The sequence below is a fragment of the Beauveria bassiana genome (assembly GCF_000280675.1).
Source record: "Beauveria bassiana ARSEF 2860 unplaced genomic scaffold BBA_S00060, whole genome shotgun sequence".
Taxonomy (NCBI): Eukaryota; Fungi; Ascomycota; class Sordariomycetes; order Hypocreales; family Cordycipitaceae; genus Beauveria; species Beauveria bassiana.
Window position 1 is genome coordinate 44,250 of NW_007930895.1, and position 20,160 is coordinate 64,409.

Here is a 20,160-nt window from a genome sequence, read left to right on the forward strand (position 1 = left end):
TGCCTTTATACGCCTGGACACAGCTTGGCACGTTCAGCTTGCCCACTGCAGATGCTTTGGCTAGCATGACCGTTTGATAGGCCTGGGCTGTATCCCCCATGTTGGTGCAAGTCTACTGGTAGGGTTAGCCGGGTAGTGCTTTGTGCATATTAGCAGCTAGTGTTTCCCTTGTAAAGTAATCTAGTTGCGGTCACTTTGTGATGATGCATGGGCATAAATTTAGAACTGAACATGTAGCGACAGGACATAACAAGAGGACATAACTAGAGGCGGTACGAGAGGGTCAAGCAGAGAACACAAAAAGAGGACATAGCATGGCGAGTAATAAGAGGAGGTAAGTGGAGGCGATAACGAAAGGGGGGTACGTAATAGGAGGAGGTAGTAAGAGGAGGTAGTAAGAGGAGGTAGTAAGATGAGGTAGTAAGAGGAGGTAACAGCAGGATATAGAGAGATGATATAACAAGAGGACATAAGATGACGATATAATATCAGGAGGTAACAAAATGGGTTCCCAGAGGCAATGACGTGAGTACATGTGCCTCGCCCCACTCGCTCGCAGTGGATACTAGCCACACACGACACCACCACACACAAAAGGTATCTTCCTCTCGCGTTTGTATATACGTCAGAGCTCCTGTACACTTGGTGTTCTGAAAAGGCGGGTTTGGGCTCGAATGCATGACATACCCCGCCCCGCCGGGCGCGAAACGGTGCGACGCGGGAAAGTGCGTCCCTATCCCGGCACCGGGCGTGCCTCACAGTGCGTCACCCCGCCGCGATCAATTGTCGGGGGTCACACGGACGAACGTGCCCCGCTCCCTGGAGCAACAATCGGCCGTTGCCTTGTGCAAGGCTAGGGCCGGAACCCGTATTCGCGACGTCAGGACCCGGTTTACTCGTTTACGGCAGCCAATGGCATGTAATGCGTTCGCGAGGGCTTCATGGTTGGGCGCGATCATCAGGCCCTTTTCGTGGCCACGCGCTTTTTTGAAGGGAATGCGCTCTAAAGGAGTTTCGGAACCAAAGTTCCCCTATCATGGATCTACAAAGCCGCGCTTCCGATTTCAGAATTTCTTCTTTCCCCTCGTCAAAACCATCACAACTTCGAACGACGATGCGCCGCCAATTTCACGCTTTCTCATGCCGCCGCTTTGCTCACCTTTCGATCTCCACGACCTCCTACTTGCGCGGATTCGCCGCCGCCCGATGTCGCTGCGGCCGCACCTCCTCCTCCTCTGCCGCTACTAATTATAGATATATATTATAGGAAGTATAAATTTTAGCTAACTATTTGATGTATTTATTTTCTTATAGATATAGAAAATAGCTTTTTTGTTATAGAATTAATATGTGAACGACTGTTTTGGTGGTGCGTCTGGTTTGCTGGTAAGCACCCTCTTTCTACGGGTGGTTGTTGTACTGCTACTACTGAGCCCCAGAAAATGGGGGTGGCAATTTAGGAGGGACTGAAAGGACGACTAGATGTTGCTAAGTGAACAGCCTGATACCGATTTCATCGCGTGAAAGTGAAACGATGATGGGTAATACTCGAAGTGAAGATGTAGATCAAGTTAACATCTGGTTTCTCGACCTCTCACTCTTCCTTATACTAGTAGGTTGATTATCTATAAAATGTTTCTAGGCACATTCTTTTGCTGTCTCTGCTTATGACGTCAGGGTTTAGAAATTTGTTTAAATTATCCACCGACCCCGCCACGATTTTTTGAGTCATTTTCTTCGTAGTACTACGACGTGCCGTTCTATTTTGTCTCGGTTATTCGGCTGGCATACGCCTGCGTTTTGTACATACCCTCTGCCTCAGCTCTAAGAAATGGTAGGTTGTAAACTTTACATCGTTTTCCTGCCACTGACGAAGAAAAGTTCGAGTACATACCGCTCGACCCGGACGATCCTGAAATCTGGAAAAACCTCGACTGCAGCAGCGGTACTCGCGTCGACGGCACCGGTCAAACACTACGGTTTAAGAACTGTGGCCTGGACGTATATAAAATAGAGGGAGCGAAAGAGAAACATGATCAGATGATTCAGATAACTACAGGGCAGGGCCTCGTGCCGGAGGGAATCTTTATTATAATAATTGTCGGCCGTGACGGAGGCTTTCGAGAGATTACTTAGGAAATAATCTGCCCTTTAACTTTGATCCTACGGCGGAGTCAATCCTAAAAACCAGCTCGCCCGCCTCGTGTGAGCTTGCGGGGATGGAGAAAGAAGAACTGGCACTTGGCCAGAGTGCATTAGACTCTTCAACTTCTCGTGGCAGGCAAGCCTGGAAGATGTCGTCACAGCAGTGCTCTCGCAGGGCTTCCGGATTTAAACCACAGAGAATCAGGTTTGAGTTTGGTAGGATGCGACAATTCTGGGAAGACATGAACCGAACGCCACCAGCCTCTTCGAATTCGATGCCCGTCAACCTCAGCGCAAGGCTGCTGACATATTGTGGCTGCACTTTCACGTGAACGATACATCCCCAACGTAGCTTTCCTACAACAAATGCCATCCCTATATCGAGAAGTAGATCGCTCGTGCCGGTTCGTTGCTCAAGCGCCTGGACCTTAGCCAGCAACTCAGCTGGGAAAAGCAAGGACGCTTTCGATGGTGAGAGGCCAAGAAATGCCCCGAAGGTATCCGACGCCTTTGTACTGCGTCTAACCGCAAGCATCGTCGCCGTATCTGCCACCGGCGCAGTAGCACAGCCATCATGCTGCGTCGCCGTTCTCGCCTGGGCCAGGTTAGCTCGGCGCTCTCCATTATGCAATATTGCCGATTCTATCAATTTCCTCTTTCCAGGCTTGAAACCTGATTGAGACACATAGTTTGAGTCGATGGTTTTCGCGAATCTGTCGATGAACTCCATAGCTTCTTTATCTTGCATTCTTTTGAGAAGGGTGGTGGCTTGCTGTCTCAGTGCCTCTGGGTCTTCTGCTGCCTCTTCTTCAAGGGCTACCATTCGCTCGTACAGCTTCGTTTGCCCGCCGAAGGTGCAGCCACCCTCGGCGCTGACTCGGTTGACGTCGTACACCACCCATGCTGCAATGCCTGCTCGGAGAAATTCACGGCCGCCCTTGGTCTCTTCCCCTTCTTTAGCATTGTAATATCTCTTCTTCCCATCCCTTGGCATTCTCTGGCGTTTTCTCACCGCTTCTAGCATCCAGGAAAGCTTGTGAGGCTCAGATTGTTCAGAAGCAGTCATTTGTGTGTGCCTATACGGAAAGAGAGGGGTAACAGAGAAGGGTAACAAAGAAGAGGTAACAAAGAAGAGGTAACGATAGGAGGTAAGGAGGAAGAGGTAACAAAGAAGAGGTAACAAAGAAGAGGTAACGATAGGAGGTAAGGAGGAAGAGGTAACAAAGAAGAGGTAACGATAGGAGGTAAGGAGGAAGAGGTAACGCGAAAGCTGAAGGACCTGCAGCTACAGTGGATTAAGATCACGTGCGAGATGGACTGCGCCACTAGAGAACAGGCTACAATTAGTGGGCAAGGGGGTCCTAAATTTTAGCCTGCTCTCCAGTGGCGCATTCCATCTATCACGTGCCCTTAAAGCGGCACGCGAGGAAAAGAAAAGAAACAAGAGGATATAACTAGAGGAGGTAAGTGGAGAGCATAAACAGAGGACATAAAAACTACTCAGTATCAGTATTCCGTTATGAAAAATTGTGGATACTTGAAGATCAGCCTGTCAACGTCCTACAAATAATGGGGCCGAGTTCCCGTTGCGCCCCGGGCGTGCCCTCAACGTTGGCCGTCATGTTTTTGAGTGAACGGACGGGTTCGCGGGTTCTCGCAGCTGACCTGATCCTGTAGTTGATGGTATTACAGCGCAGGAACGCACCACTGCCAGTTAATGCAGCTTCGTGGGGCAGCCTGGGAAATCAGACAGGCTTTTTTTATGCCCGGCAGCGAGAATAAAGTGAGGCATTCAGGACGCCATGGTGGAGATGAATTGAATGTAGGCCACGATGTGGTACATCAAAGGTAGGCGCTGCTGGTTCCAACTTGTCCAACCCGATGACGATGGATTGAGCCCCTGGTATTATTCATGGCTAGGATGCACGTGAAATCAGATTTCCGAAAATTCAGAAATACAACAGACAAGAAATGATCGTCCCTGTTTCGCCCCCCCAATGAAAAGCGGGTTTCTTTCACCAATCAGCGTGTCGCGACGTGATTCACGCGTACAGCCGAGGACCCGTGGCGTACTGGGCCAGTACACATTTGACCTAGAGAACCCGCCTGTAGAATTTGTATCATGAAGTAGGGAAACGTGGGGGAGCTCTTGACTCTCCACTATACTATCGAGGCCGATATGTGTCCAGGTATCGGAATTCGATTGCCGGGCTCAGGAACAGTCCTAGATAGACTTCCATCCAGCCTACCAGATTAGTCCCTGCGGGCCGCCCAAGGCAAGTCGTGGGAAGAGCTAAAGGTATCAGACAGAGAAGAGCACTCTGAACAAGAAGGGGAAGAAAAGAAAATAAACGGTACCCGTGGCAGGTATAGTAGATGGGGATCGCAAGTATCAATCCGTTGGCGCTGCGCCTTTCTCTCGCAACGCCCCCGGCGTTCACGGTATTATGTTATGCGTTAGGCAGCTGTTGAAAGTCGTTGGCGCGCAGGTTGCCGACGGAGTATAGCCCGTTATTCGCGGGGTGCGGGTTACACTCCGGATGATACTACATCGTGGTAGTCATGGTCAAGGACTGGAAGGCTCCCCGTGTCGCAGAAAGAATAAGGGCATAGCAAGCACCTTGAAGCAGGAGTACAATGCAGTCAAAGGATCGGGCGCATGCAAGCTTGCAGGACAGATTGTGTACGACACTGGGATGGATTTACAGAAGTGCTTTGATATGGCGAGCCGGGGAGAACTAACAGAACACACCTGCCTGCAGGTATCTGACTCTGCCACCCCACCCTCGGTGGCAATGGTGAATGTATTCTTATAGACACACCTCACCCCTGGTCTAGTTTAATTCGCTAATGTCTACCACCCTCTCCCCGGCGCCATCCTTCACGACTGGGCTCCCGGCCTCCTGCCCGGACAGCCACTGGCTGCAGCCGCCGCCTCGCGGCGAGCCTGGCGCTCTCTTCTTCGCCTCTGTGATTTGACACAATCTTCCGTGCTCCGCTGGCCAATCTTGCTTGTTCAGGAACGTTGTTGTTTTCTTTGCTTGTACAACCAGGCGCCCGTCACAAACTCGGTCCATGGGTTACACAATCCAGTCTCTACTCTGTGACAATGCGGACAGCTCAGCTCCCACGCCATCCTCATCTCCAAGCATTTGCCTCACAGCCTGGTGCGATATTCCGCTACAATACACTTCAGATCTGTCAATGTACTGTCACTAACATACCATAGACCGCCGTCGCCACATTCATAAAGGCGAGGAGCGATGCATATGCTCCCGCGATGGCTGCCTCGATACATTCTGCCGCACGGTAGCCACAGTCGAGCACCAATACCTCTCTCCCCAGAGCGACCTCTCCGCCAACAATATGGACAAGACTCCTCGCGATCCTACCCAGGTTGCCATGTCTGGGCCTGTCTCCGCCGTTGCACCCGGCCTGTCCACGCCTCAGAGTAACGGTTTCTTTCCCGATTTCGACCAGCACACATATCAATGAGGCATGCAAGACGTCCTCTCTTATGATTCGCAGCAATATGCCATGACCCAGCAAAGCCACTTCATTCAGCGCGCTTCATCCGCTGCTGAGCACGGCGATCCGGGCGCTACTGCCATAAGCACCAAAAGTTCTATTAGTCGGATCTCTATCAATTGAAGTATGTTGAGGATGCAAAATCTTTTGATCCGCTCCTAAATTCTGAATAATGTCCCAACGTTGGCTCAATTGAAATCCCAAGCGTTGTCAGTATTGCACGTCGAGCTGCGCCTACTCCATCCATGCCACGTCTTTCAACAGTAATGCAACCGTCGGCTAAAACTGTCGCATCATAATATTTCAAGCTCGTGTCGCCGCCAATGAGTATGAGTATGTCAAATTTGTGTAAAGTGAGCAGGTCGAATAGACGTCGTTGGTCAACCATCTCATCGTAGAGGACAATAGTTTTTTTGAATTTGCCCAATCGTGCGGGGTCGCCGCGTTTCATCTGATAGAGACTGTCTTGCAGCATGTTCACGATTTTGCGGCTGTCTCTTGATTCTTCTGCAGAAATGAAATAGATAGTAGGTTTAGGCTCGAGGAGTCGGCGGAAAAAGAGCGGTAGAGGCATGTTGATAGATAGCGAAGCCGCTTCAATGCCAGTACACAGTACACTGACATAAAGGGAGGAAAAGATGAGTATAATTGAAGACAGATGATTAGCACAACTAGATGATTTAAAGGCGGAGTGACGCGAATATTATGTGTCAGAAATCACACACACCTCAGCTATGTAGAGAATTCTGTACTTGGAGATTGCTTTCAGCGGCGGGGGTAAACATATTGAAAGCGCAAGCTGACGCACCCCTGGCGGGAAAAGACACCTCCGTAAGCTCCGCAGCCTGTACACATAAGAGTTTCTATATCCACGATGGCAAGATATCCGACACTGGCTTGTCGGCTAATGCAATCATGCTAGAGTGCCAAGATCAGACCAGGAGGCTCTCGAGCTCGTCGGCAGCGCAGCTGCCGACAGTGGTATTGTGGTCGAAATATCAAGACAGGGCAGCACGAGGGATTGTGAAAGTTACAGCTATTGTAATTCGTCTCTACTACTGGGTCTCAATTATGCTTGCGAATCCGCAATTAGCAAGGACGATCAGGAGTCCCTCCATGTTGCTAGGTGGACAGCGGTGTGGCAGCCTGGCACGAAGGAAGCGGCCGTCTTCCGGGCCGCAACTGGTCTAACTTCCACATAGTCAATACAGAGACACTGCTCAAAGACCTCGCAAATTCTTGATTCGAGTTGTGACTCGTCGTCCGAAGGCTCAGCAACCGCAGAATGGCTCCCGTCGACTCCAGCGCCCGCCGGAACAGGTTGTCGTTGCTAACACTGACTTGCTTCGCTGGGCGATTTAGCCACGCCGCCAATGCTACACGCCCTGTGGCAACTTCACTCAACACCTCTCCTGATCCTTCCGTCGATGGTGTCGCATTGCATGGCTCCACCACTGCTCGGCCTGAACAAAGCAAAGAACGCTCGGCATGGTAAGCTGGCCGCGTGGTGGCCCGTAGCGTCGTCATAGCTAGCAACATATCTGCCAGGGAAGCAAGCCGCTTGCCGTGATTACCCCGGGCCTCCGCAGATGGTCAAGTCCGCCCCTGCTGAATTGGTATGCAAAATGATCCGACTCCTTACTAAGAACAGTTAATCGTAGCCCATTTGAGTATACTTAGCAAATGAGACTGATGCAGTCAGGATCAGTCATGGCGCCGTGGACCACTAGTCATGTTTTCCTTCCACAATCAAAAAGAACTGCTTTGCAAAACCGACTCTTTTTATACCAAGGTGCATTGCTGCGCGTTCGTTCAATACCACGTCGACCACTCTGAGTACCATTACACATACTGTACACGTTCCCAACAAGCCTTCTTCACCACCATTTTCATACTGTTCGCGACTCCTGAGCTATCACCACATTCGCAACCATGTCCACACACGTCTTAACAGTGGATGCTAACGCTATCTACAAGCTTGACGCCGCAAACCCTACCAACCTGTATGGCATATGGACTGGTAAGTAACCCTTGCCGGCCTGGTTGCGCTCTACGCGCCGCTCACCCAAGCATGACATGATTGACTGACCCAGAACCTAGTCTTCTCTCGCAGCGCAGATTCACTCAAGCAAGGCCGCAGATTAGAAAACCTCAGCTGGAGACACTGGCAGAAAGAACAGTTAGTCAACAACAGAAAGCGACTCGGCGCCATCACTGCCATCAACACCTTGCTTCTGACAGCCCCATCGCCTCCCCAAGAGCCTCCTCAACTCTCTAGCAGCGTTGACTTGCGTGTCGATGAGGGTTCCACCATACTTGCTTCCGAGTCGGCACCTCTTGAGATTATGCGGCCCCGGATACATCGTCTGGACTCGACTAGCAGCCCCAGCAAGCGTGAACGCCACATCAGCTCCGACGAGTTCATACAGATGGTCATCTCCATTGTCAACGACACTGCTCCTGTTTCAACACCCACCGCCACCTCCCCCCCCACTACTCTCAAGATGGCTCTCGTCGTCCCGGCCCCAATCGCGACCGAGACCATCACCCAGAAGAGGGCACCGGCCAAGTTTGCTCTTGGCGGCTCGTGCTCTTCTAGCGAACAGGGCATGATCGTCGAGTTGCCCAAGCCTAGCCTTGTATCCGGCCCTAAGAAGGCCATGATCCAGATTGGTGGCTCCTCCGAGTCTGCTTCTACCAAGATTGCTATCAAACCCGCCAAGGCTCTCGGCCCCCTGAAGATCAAACAGCATGTTATCGCCACCAGCCACAACTCTCAACTCAAAGCCGAGTGCGCAATCGACCCTGATACCGAGGACGATTATGTCAATGAGAGCGCCATTAATGACGATGACGACCCGTCTGATTGGGAAGACTCCATGGAACACAGCGGTAAATTGAGTATAGATGGCATGTTCTTCCAGCGCGTCGAGTCCAAGGCTCTGGTCTCCCGCCCGTCTCTCATCACTCTCATGCTTGCCCAGAATGAGCGCCAGAAGAATCCCAGCAACCAAGCTTCCCACTCTGCCTCAGCCATCACCCGATCGCGCGCAGGGACCAGTGCCCCAATTCTGCGTGCCTCTCATCATTTCAACAAGGGCCCGCTGATAATGAAGGGCATGCGTTCTTCCAAACTCCGACCTATCATCGAGGTGCCTCGCTCGAGCGCCCAGCCTATTGTCAACCCCGCCAACCACGTACATGCGAAAGTATCTCTGTCACCGCGAACTACTCGCCGTAACATGCTTGCTACCGAGCTAACAGAGTCTCTTCGCCGCCATCTTCTCTGGGAGCGTCAGCAGAAGACGTCGACTGCCAACGCTGTGCTCAAGCGTCGCCATACCTCCCACGATGTTGCCAACCTGGAGCAGTTTCCGAAAAAGCCCTATCTGAAGCAGAGCGAAGACGCCAACGCCAGCAGTTGGAATCAGTATTTCAACAAAGACACATCGGACGGCTACCATTCTAAAGGCTGGTGACGGCCATGTACATAGTTTTGAAAGCCCCGATCAGAGCAAGCCTCAGCGGTGAATGCTGCATCAAGTAAATACACTGGTATCAAAAGTATCTTCAACACAGACCGGTCATTGTCAATTAGTTGCCTAGCCGGCCCGTAGACGTACTACGGTATAGCCGATTACCCACGAACAACATTTCCATATCTGGGTTGCGGTTCTGTGGACCCACAGTGTCATTTTCAGTCTTTTACTAGGCAATCGTCAGTGACGGACGGATTTCGACCCCGAGACTGACGCAAAAACACAAAGTCCAGTATTTTCGTGCGTGGCAGGTCTTGCGAGGCAGCTATATCCTGCACTACAGTCAGGAACCGTTCCCGCACAGCAGCCACATCATCTGTCAGCTAAGTGGACACTGGGCGTACGGAGCATCCATGCCAAGTTATGCAGCTCTGCCGTGCACATCGAGCCAGCATCACTTACTTCGAGGTACTAGTTCGCGGCATGAGGCCCTCTGAGAGGTACTTTTCTGGGGGGTCATGGCTGTCATAGGCCGTGTCGTGACTGAGTCGCGTAGCCAGGAAAGGGGGAATGGCGTCTAGCCCCGTGAGGAAAAGCGGCATTCATTTGGAAGTTGTTGGATGTCAAACTAGTGTAATTGGTCGAAGTTTGGACAGAAAGTGGGCAGACCGGGTGGACGGACTGCGCACTGGTGCCCCAGTTGTAGCCGTGATTCAACCGTGTCACTGTGTGAGCGGCAAATTTGTACGAAAGTCTAATCACTCACCTACTTCCGCTTACTCGGGGACTACCAACGCGCGAGGGGGGTGGGGTTTGGACATGCCCTCCCTCTGTGGCCATATAGGGCTGCCAGCCTGACCCAGATTAATACTTTCATAAAGACTATATTTCCTATTGATCCTTTTAGCCAACCAGCCATCATAGCAAGCAGCTGGGTATCCCGACAGGGAGCCTGTTGCCTATCAGGGCTGCTGGAGGCAGCCCCTCGGCAACGTCACACAGGGCATGTACATGATGGGAACCAGACGCAGAAATATGAGAGAGAAAGAGTTGATTCGTTGTAGATAACTGTGACAGCTACACGATGTGGCTATTCAATGGTTACCCAGAAAGATGAGTGTTTCCTCCAAGTCTTCAGAGGTAATCGGGCCGACTTGCTCGGCCACAAATTCAGAGAGTCCTCCCGGACAGGGAACTTCCCCAACGTAAGTAGTATGCAGCCGACAGCTGCACAAGTCACACTCCCCCTTAGTCAACCTGGAAGTCGTGCCGTCCTTTCCCCCGTGAATTTCAAGCTCGTCTAATCGTGGGTGCCTTCCAAACATGTGTTTTGCGAAGTCTAGATAGATTGGACATCCAACGCATCGTTCCCCGAGCAATGCATAGAATACGTGCCGCATGATTTGTGAAGTCATTTCAGCCGTGGCCCAAATTTGAAGGTGTTCGATTGGAAGCTCTTTGGACAAGAGCATCACAGTCAGCATTTCGGCTAATTTCATCGACTGCGAAAAATTGCCGTTAAGGGAGCTAGGGTTCCCAATTTGAAGGCTAGACAGTACAGTCATCTTTGTCATGACTGAGGTGAGCGTTTTCCACTGCAGGTCGGCCGCGTGAAAGGGCTTAGGGTCGTACTTTGTTGAAAGACATCTTGCTTCGGGAAGAAGCACGATAAGAGTTCTATAATTCTGGTTAGCTGCGATAATGGCTAGCTAGTGGCTATAGTGCAGATGTACTTGGTAGTATCGGCACAGATGTAGCGAAGGGTCCGTAGCGACGTTTGGTCGAGATCGTGAAGCTCTCCTGGAACGTGGAGGCAGAGCTCCTGCATTCTGGACTTCACTAGTTTGCGGGCCTTCTGGTTAACATTGGCCAGGATCATAAGCTCTCCAAGCGAGCATCTGTCCAAAATTTCAAGGCGTAGCTCCCCTGGGAGCGCGGAGATGCGCTCCACTACCGTCATATGCGCCGTGTTGTTGTTATCGTTGTGGGTGTGTTTTTTCCGTCTGCTCGGGGTGTCAGGGGTTAGGAATGCAGAAAGGCAGCGAAGGGAAAAAAGGACGGGTGATGTGTCCGTATGTAGAGTTTGTGTGAGCGAGGGCTATCCTCGCGAAGGTTCTATAAGCAGAGTTTTTATATTCACGAAACGGGCGTGCATGCTACAAAAGAATCAATAGTACTGATGAGTAAGTTTCGTATGACTATGTACCTGGCCGGTACCGACAAGGAAGATTGAAGTAAGTACAGGGCTCTGAGCACCCATGCCTGGCAGGGTAACTAGAACCCTGTCATCGAACAAGGCTCATTTTGCAGTAGAGAGGTACTGTGTAAGGATACAAAACATTCGCCCAACACTTCGTAGGGTCGCAGCCAGGACACGGGCGACCAGGCCGGAGAGAAACGCAGTGACCCGGTAATATTGTCTGCAGCCGTCGCATAAAGCCTGACGAAGGACACTTTGGGGATTCGAGACGATATTGGCTGACGTTGTGCGAAGGCGAAAAGAAGCAAATGAGGGAGCAGCTCTGAAACCGGTCTAGTTCTGTGTAATTTGTTGTGCGGATCCGACTGCAGAGGATTATTTCGTAGAGAAGGGTCTCGTACCGGGCCTGTACCCTTTTTTGGGTGGCCATCGTGTGCCTTGCACGATGGCGGCACTTATGATTCGTAGCTTCATGTGCCGATGGTGCTCCGGTGCCTGCAAATCCAAATGTTGTCCATGCAAATAGCTCTTAACCCAATGCAACTCAATGCGCCAATAGATCAGTACCAGTATGTCGTCGTGATCTTGGCCTAAGACTGGTATTGCCTCCTCCATAACGCCATCCAAAACCGGCGAGCGTTCCGCCGCAGGCAACTGCGGCAACACTTCCGGCATGGCCAAGAAATCACGACGTTCCAGAAATTCAGTCACGCATCATCAGTGACCGTAACTCTGAGCTCTGCGGTTCTGAATAGACGCAGTTCCTGCAAGTGCTTGAGATAAGCACCATGCTGCTCTGTACCTTTCCCAGAAATGGGCGTGAAGCATGAACAAGAGCAAAATGAAAGAACGGAGGATCTGGACAGATCTCGGAGCACAAGTCAATTAGTGCAAGTTAACTGAATATACCAAAAACCTGTGCACTCCGTCTGGCATCTTAGTCACCTTGGTAGTCGCGGCCAAGACCTTGAAGAATCTCGTCTAGATCCCTAGGGGCATTTCGAATAATTGAAGAATATACATCCCGAAACCGTTCTGACCTCTACGCCTGCCTTAATCTTCCGCACCGAATTAGCTATATCCTTGCCCTTGCAAGCTCTGCCACGGCCCGCTCGGGAAACCGACGACCTCTCCCCCACAGACCGCCCGATGCTTGTAATGGCTGCTACAGTTAACGTAAACCGTCGGTTGGGTGCCATTTTGAAACAAAGCACCAATTGAAAAACTTTGAGCTAGGTGTACGACCAGAATTCTGTCTTGCTAACTGCGCTGCCGCTGTGGCTGGGAAAGACGTCCCTGCAGCCTCGTGCTCTCGTTTCTTCACCCGCCAGCAGACGCTCCGACTGCATCGTCCGCCATAGATGCTCCATCTTCTTCCTAGAAACTGTTAGAACGAGCCGTGACACTGGCCAAGATTCCAGCTGTACTTACCAAGTCTCTTCCACAAGTTCAATCTCCTCCCGCCGGCAAAGCGTGACGAACCTCCGCAACGTATTCTCCCTCTTAAACGCAACCATAATGTCGCCCCGGGGCTTGTCTTTCTTGGAGCAAGTTTGTCTGTCGCTCATCACTACATAGACCCGCAGTGCTTTAAGGTTCCACGAAACTTTGACCACATCCTTGAGCCGCAGGCTAAAGTCAATCGGTTCCCGGTGCACGCCCCAAACTACCGGGTTCGTCTCCACTAGGACTTGGTGCTCAAACATGCTGTTCTCTGGCACCCATACCCAGTACTGCGTCACATTTCCTGAGCTGATAAACAGCCGCGTTTTGATCTGATAGATGCCAAAGTCGTACTCGGCAATCGGGGCGCCGCTCCATGAGTCGACGTCCGACACCTCGCCCGTCTCCAGGCTATCCAAGACTCTAGCGGCCGCCTTTTGCTTTTTTTGATCAGGACCTCTATCGGCATCAGTGTCAACCGTCCGCGGCTCACCAATCGAGTCGGCTGGTGCGCTCGGTGCGTCGTATGAATGAGGGCTCTTGCGCTTACGCGAGCGATGAGCCGAGGGGGCTTCATTCGCACTTCCAGCTCTTTGCCGCGGCATCTTGATACCGTAGGGTCTCCCGATGCTCTTGAAGCCCGACTTCTGACGCAGTGCTTGCAGCTTGAGATCATTGTAAAAGTCGTGAATAGTCTTTGAAAAGTTGAAGCCGGTACCCTGAGCTTCGATCAACTCATGTAGACGCTGACGCAGCCAATCGACCGGGTCGACGTCTGTCTTGTACTTGGCAAGTGACTCAATTGTCTCACAGAGCCGGAACAGCGTGTCGTAGGAAGTGATGCTACCTTTGCCGACGGCCATGTACCGCTTTCTGAGGAGCTGATACGGGCTAATAGTCCCTTGTTCCAAAAACTTCAGAATTAGGTTTCCCCGATTGACTTGGCGACCATACTGGTACTTGACACTACCAACGGCCTCGCCCCGTCTACTGGCTTCCTCAGCCGCCTGGTACTTTTCCTCCCATGAACGTAGGATGGGTTCGACCAAAAGCCGTAGATTGGGCCACTTAGGCTCCCAATATGGATGATCAGAGGTAATCTTTTCCACCGGCACTCCCTCTATACACGCAGGGTAGGTATAGACTTTGCCGTCATGGCGTAGGTCAAGACTTTCTTTCGTTATATCGTCGCACGAACTTGGTGTGACATATTCCACCGGCCGAAAGATCAGGGACTCTCGTGAAGTCGGACAGCTGGAAAGTGAGGCTTTAGAGCCCCTTCGGTAGCTGATCGCATCGGAAGCCGTCAGAGAAGGAACAGCGCTAGGTACTGGAGCGCCTGGCTTGCACATTGAAGCCTGATTCACAGCCTTGAATCCTGACACAGATAACCCAAATGGGTTGCAGTGTGCCGCATATTCTTTGGCGGACGTCTCTCTGGCGGGCGCCGTCAAGGCTTTTATCTCAGTAAGGTTTGCAGTGGTAGGAGACCCTAATTTAAGCCCAGAGAGCTTGGGGGGCGTCAAAGAGCGGGATCTTGTGCGCAGAGGTGCGAGAGAGCATGATCTGCTGGCAGATATATTGGTAGGGTATAAGGGCTCGAATCCCTGGCACCTGGTATCATTCCACTCACAGTTGCCGCATTCGGAATATAAATCACCACCAACAGCAATGCAGCCCTGACACTTTTTCTTTTGGAGAGTATCGGTGACTTGTATCATGGAAGATATCCAATCGGTGCCTTTGCCATCTGTGATGTTGTAGATGCTTGGCTTCATGGCTGCGTGAAAGCGTCTGGGGTCGCCTAGCTCGATCGGTGGGAGCATGGTTTGGGCGAATATGGTTGTTGTGCGTTCGTTCGGCACTCCAGGGTCTGGGAGCTTATCTAATTCAGTACCGCCAGCGTCGATGATGGCAACGACTCTATCGTCATCATTTGGTTGTTGTCGGAGAAGACCCAATTTGGACAATGGTGGAAGCTTCACTTGTCTCTCCGGGGGTCCTTTGCCAATAAGCTCAGACGGAACCCACTGTTCCATGTCATGTTGGACGTCCATATTGCTTAAGCGTTGCGATTCGTGGTTGAATGTTTCGTTGGCAAGAGCCGCCTGGCTGAGGACGGCCATTAGCTCTCGGCTGAGCTTGTCTTCTTTCTCTCTCAGTTGACGGAGTTCAACTTTCAGGCTCCAGATGTGCTCCGTAGTAGATTGCCTGCCGTGGTTCCAACGCTGGGAGGCCCGGGCATACTGCTCCTGGCGTTGGACGGCATTCCTGCGCCAGAAATCGTCCTCGGTGATGTCCCACATCTCAGGACGCTGGTATGGTGGCAGAGGTGACATGGAAATCTCTTTGGTGTCTGCGTTGTTGGTTTCGTCTCTGCTTTGCATTTTATCCGGGCAGGCATTGGGTGATTAAGGCAGAGGTGCTGGCACTATAACGGGAGGGGGCACAGCAAGGTTGAAACAAGCGCCGGAAAATGAACAGCTGCCTGCCTATTAACATAAATGGATGAGAATGATTGGTAGTTTGGTCACAACAAGAAAAGACGGCTGTGTTGTAGTCGCTCATAGAATACCGCTGTAGTCCAAGCCTAACGACACAAGCCTTGTCCGAGACGGCAGCACGAACCGTGCTAGCGCTTCGCATCTGTGGATGATGGCGTGGTTCCCTGTCGACCAGGTGCATCTCCCCTAGCATCGAGTCCAATGCATACAGCCCCACAGCCCCAGTTTCATCGTAACGACAGCCGCCATCTTGTTATCGTGGCACCCCCCTCGACGCCTTGCTGTCGGGGACATGCATCCCCTCTCACACCCTAACATAATTCCCTCTTGAAACAGATTCTCTTCAGCACCGCGGGATCTATCCCGGTAGCCGTATGGGGCGGGCACTCCGAAGCAAGCGAGTTCTTGCGTGATGATCACACCCCCACTCACGAATTCAGACTTTTATTATTCATCCCTTTGGCCCTTAATCAGTACCCCATCTGCTCACGTGCTGTTGTTGAAAGGGCAAGAAATGTAGGTCAAACAGCTATTCACGCAGCATCTCTGTCGTCTGTGCGCTCCTGTGTCAATACTTTAGAAGGCCCGACTGCGGCATGGAGTTTCTCGAGATGCTGCTGGGGGCTGTCAACGCCGAGGCTGACTTTGTCCAACGCCACCAACCTCCTTGACCCCTCTTTGCCATAATGATATTACAGCTGCATCGGACACAGCCGACGAATCTGAGCACTGAATCCGGTAGCCTTTGTGTTAATCCGCCAGTCGGTATTTATGAATCTCTTTGCATCATTTCAAAGAGTGCGACGCGAATATTGATCATTGTCCAAAGTGGGATTGTCCGTTTCATTTGTCAGAGAATGAAAGAGCATAGTGCATATGTGCATATAGATGTATATATTAGGTCAAGAAGAAAAGATGTTGCCTGAGCAGGTGGTTGTACATAGATAGATTAAAAAGTTGGTAAAAGAAAAAACAATAAAGAATGCTTCCTTGCAAGATTGTCTCTCACCATAGTGTATAAGCAAAAAAGAATGACAAATAACTCAACTGTATGGTGGCCAGAATAAGCGTCACGCAGGCAACATCATCCACGAGCTGGCATCGACCGACTTTTTGGTGTTCGTGGTGTACTTCCGCTTCGATTATGCCTTTTGGCGGCGGCATGTCGATGCTGTCCAAAAGCATGCGTGGTGTCGTCTGCGCATTGCCTGTTGGGTAGCTTGAGTTGTTCTAGGAAGTTTCAATGTCCCAGAAGTCCTTTTGGATTCCTTCGAGAATGTGCATGTCGATCCGCAGCGAGCTCGTGGCCGTTGCAGATTGACGCAAAAAGCGAATCGTCTCTGGAAACAAGTGGCGCAGGAGCTTTTCATCAATGTATCTGCCCATGATGGGATCTTTGAACGCAGCAGACAAGACCAGCAAGTTGCCCCATTGCGCGTGCGCAGTGCCAAAGACGTTGGTGATGATAGGCCGCTTCTCGCCAAGCCCATGGAAAGCCCTTGTGCTCTCGATAAGAGCCTTGATGGCTTTCCGAGCGAAAACTAGCAACTGCGGGGCTTCGACCTCGGCGCGGAACTTTACTGAAGGCAGTTGTTCATTGGTCGAATGATTTTCAACAAACGAAAGCTGTAAAATTTGCCTCAAGAAAGGCCGATACGTCAGGACTTGAGCACCCCAGTACTTGGCACGGAGTCTTGCGGATAAAATGTCCGAGGCTGGAGGATCATCTTCCCTGAAGGCGAAGCTTGGTGCGACCCATTCCATTCCGGAAACCGCATCAGAGACAAAGTCGACGTTTTTGAACGGGATATCCGCTCGGCCGCCTTTGGTCAGGTCTTCTGGCGGGTACAGCATGCGATGGATGCTGTTGAGATGCGTTCGCAGGTAAATTTGGCCGAGATAACTGTCGAGAACCGGCTTGAGAAAGCCCTCTAGCAAGCTCATGTTGGGATGCGGAATGTCGTTCTCATAGCACAAGAGGCCTGAAGGTGGAAGAGGAAGTTCAGCGAGTAAATCACTTTCCAATTGCAGGCAGGTCCAGAACGCCAACGAAAGCTGATTACACTTGGTATCTTTGATAAACTCTTGCGTGGTTTTGAAACTCTTGAGCTTTTCCAAGCTGGGTTTCATGATTACCTGGAGCTTATGACTGGCCTTTTGTATGAATGATAAGCTCTCCAAAGGTCGCCCGAGTTGACCTTGGAAGAGACCAGCAAAGATGTAAGCATACATGTTCTTCATGTTGTTGTAGGATCTGTGGTGGTTGCCCAGGATGTCGGTTGCAAAGGCAAAGTATTCCAGGCCAGGAATGTTCTCGTAATTCTTTGCCAATAGTCCCGGTCGAGTATTGCCTGCCAGGGAAGAACGGCGGCTATGATATAGATGATCCTGATTCGAAGGCGAAGCCAAGCTTGATGACTGCGAACGCGACACAGCCCCAGGCGACGAGCTCTTTGATAATGGAGGCGTACCACTGAGATGAAAACTTCCGTTTCCGTGAAGCATTGGATCAACCATGTACAGGGCGTCAGGCACATAGTCTCGATGCTGGCATACTTTCCCGAGTGCCAATACGGTCAGGACGAGCGCCGTATTTATCGTTCGATCTAGTCGGCCTATTCTGGGGTTTGATGATGCCGCCGATGAGATCTCTGTAATGTTCGGCGCCGGGGATGGCTTCTTGCGCGTCGAACCAGTAGACTCCATAGAGCTGCTAACGGCCCAAGCCGTGCTGAGCTTGTTGCTGTATTGACTTCTTGGTAATGGAAGAGAATCGAGGAACTGGCGTACCCATTGATGAAGTATCCGAGGTTGCACGATTGGATGCATGTTGAGAATGTTTTCCTCGAATGTCTTGACATACGACCATATCTTGGCCTCGGAAAAGTCAGGATCGTCATCGGGGCCGAGAATAGCGCTTCGATGACCGACCTGATCATATAGGCTAGAGCGACCCACAGTACCCCAATCCGCCGCTTCGGTCGCCGTGGAAGCTGATGGAGAGTCGCAAGAGACGCCAAGCATGTCAACACTTTGCTGGTCATGTTCGCGTTTGCGCTTCTTTCGCGACATTCTGTTGTCCTCGCTACGCCCGTACAAGATCAATAAACCTCGATTTCGTTCTTGACTGATGGGATATTCTCCCACATAGCCCAAGCCTTCCCGTTCAAGGTGATGCTTTGTCAGCTCTCGAATAGAGGGCCAGTTCAGTAAAAGACCGGCTGGCGTGGTGTGGTTCATAGGGATGGCAGGCTCGCTTAGAGGTGGCGGAGGGCCGGGCTTGGCCTCGACTTCGTCCTCGGGCCAGATCATTTGGTCGGGATCCGCCGCAACGGCGTCTTGCGATGAGGACTCGGTGACTTTCTCTTCGGTGAACGATGTACGCCCTGTCTTGTGCTGATCGTCCGTCGTCGGCTTCCCCCTAGCCACCGGGGTCAGTTTGAGATTTGCATCAGCTTCGAGCACAGATTCAATGTTTGTGAGGCGTTCGTCCATCCGCGGGAACTGTTGAATAAGGGTGGTTAGCTGAGTTTCCATCATGGCCAAGCCTTTGAGGATATCAGAGTGAGTTTTGTCGGTGCTGCAACTCAGCGGTCAGTATATATAGCGTCGGGCTCAATGGTACTGACGATCTGAGCGGCGGATCCGAATATTCGCAATTGATTCCGCTGTTTTCACATTTTGTACATGGTTTTTTTTCATCGCACTTCGCTTTCACTCGACGACACGATTCGCAAGCCTAGTGGACGCTTAGCGGAACCGATGGACTAGCTGAAGGGGCCAATTTGATACCTGGGAAGCTCTAGTGTTCTTTTTCTTTGCTGGGACAGCACTGAGGGGCGTATACAAGCCGCCATCCATCGGTTGGTCTCCGGAAAATGTACTATAGGCAGATTGGCTCTGGCTTTCGTCCGCTTGGCGAGGCTGCATGTATGCCGAAGGCTCAGGGTGATGACAGTTCGAATATGTCGCGGTAGGCTGCGACCTGTATTTGTAGTTGACATGGTGCTGAGGCTCGAAAGAATAAGTATGCGGATGAGAGGGAGGGGTGGAGAAATGCGACGCAGAGCCATCGCTGCCGCCGAGGCCATCGCTGGCCGAGTCCTGGCAACGGTTGTTTTCAGGGTCTTCTCGCTGTATGAAGGGGTCTCTTGAGAAATATGGAGGGTAACGCGGCTGCGCTGGTGAGTGAGGCGGCAGCTGTTGCGGCTGAGGCTGCGGAGGATGATAGTGTTCATGAATGGGAGTAAGAGCCTCTTGAACGCGATCTTGACGTTCGATGTCAGGATGGTGCAGAAGACCATGCCCGGGAATGAACGGAAGGCTTGTCGGGTACGTGAGTGGATAGGACTGCTGGCCAACGGGAGCGGGAGAAGGATGCTGATGAGATGGCGGTAGCGGATGATGAGCGCGCAAGGGCGCAGACATTGTGATTGATATCAAGAGGTCAGACGGGTTAACGTAAATAACAGGTAAGAGGAACAAGATTATCGACCATTCGGCCGCTGACGCCTATCACGTAACAGAACTAAGTCCCCTTGTTGAGGCTGAGAGCGAGCTGCACTTCAAACAACACGTCGTGGCACTAACAAGATAGGAGATCAAGTATGAGATGAGCGAAGAATGAAATAGGAAGCATAACAGAGGAAAAAGTGTAGGGTACATTCAATGTCGCTTCAGAAGAGCAAGCTTACACGGCAGAACCAGGTTATATCCCGTGGCCGTGCAGTCCTGGAACCTTTCACACAATCTCCCACTTAGTAGCCCAAGCCGCAGCGTTAATACACGATGAATCAGTGGCTGGATCTCACTTGTTCTCGCAGACGTGTCGGATGTGACGAGGGCGACTGGTCACCTAGGC

At 51.4% G+C, this 20,160-nt stretch overlaps 6 protein-coding genes across 6 annotated transcripts; 2 read left to right on the forward strand and 4 right to left on the reverse strand.

The window, feature by feature from the left end:
- Positions 1-2,128: 2,128 nt before the first annotated feature.
- On the reverse strand, positions 2,129-3,211 carry BBA_09623 (uncharacterized protein; the record flags this gene model as incomplete). Its single annotated transcript, XM_008604720.1, has 1 exon — positions 2,129-3,211. The coding sequence occupies one exon, from the start codon at positions 3,209-3,211 to the stop codon at positions 2,129-2,131; it is 1,083 nt and encodes a 360-aa protein (XP_008602942.1).
- A 2,043-nt stretch (positions 3,212-5,254) lies between these two features.
- BBA_09624 (uncharacterized protein) lies at positions 5,255-5,640 on the forward strand (the record flags this gene model as incomplete). Its single annotated transcript, XM_008604721.1, has 2 exons — positions 5,255-5,312; positions 5,375-5,640. The coding sequence occupies 2 exons, from the start codon at positions 5,255-5,257 to the stop codon at positions 5,638-5,640; spliced, it is 324 nt and encodes a 107-aa protein (XP_008602943.1).
- A 1,965-nt stretch (positions 5,641-7,605) lies between these two features.
- BBA_09625 (dsp1-1-like protein) lies at positions 7,606-9,152 on the forward strand (the record flags this gene model as incomplete). Its single annotated transcript, XM_008604722.1, has 2 exons — positions 7,606-7,693; positions 7,774-9,152. 2 exons carry the CDS (start codon positions 7,606-7,608, stop codon positions 9,150-9,152), a joined length of 1,467 nt encoding a protein of 488 aa, XP_008602944.1.
- Positions 9,153-10,452: 1,300 nt separating this feature from the next.
- Positions 10,453-11,112, reverse strand: BBA_09626 (uncharacterized protein; the record flags this gene model as incomplete). Its single annotated transcript, XM_008604723.1, has 3 exons — positions 10,453-10,491; positions 10,544-10,829; positions 10,886-11,112. 3 exons carry the CDS (start codon positions 11,110-11,112, stop codon positions 10,453-10,455), a joined length of 552 nt encoding a protein of 183 aa, XP_008602945.1.
- Positions 11,113-12,584: 1,472 nt separating this feature from the next.
- BBA_09627 (uncharacterized protein) lies at positions 12,585-15,182 on the reverse strand (the record flags this gene model as incomplete). The annotated part of the gene is made up of 2 exons (XM_008604724.1): positions 12,585-12,729; positions 12,784-15,182. The coding sequence occupies 2 exons, from the start codon at positions 15,180-15,182 to the stop codon at positions 12,585-12,587; spliced, it is 2,544 nt and encodes an 847-aa protein (XP_008602946.1).
- A 1,347-nt stretch (positions 15,183-16,529) lies between these two features.
- BBA_09628 (C6 zinc finger domain-containing protein) lies at positions 16,530-19,727 on the reverse strand (the record flags this gene model as incomplete). The annotated part of the gene is made up of 2 exons (XM_008604725.1): positions 16,530-18,879; positions 19,147-19,727. The coding sequence occupies 2 exons, from the start codon at positions 19,725-19,727 to the stop codon at positions 16,530-16,532; spliced, it is 2,931 nt and encodes a 976-aa protein (XP_008602947.1).
- Positions 19,728-20,160: the final 433 nt, after the last annotated feature.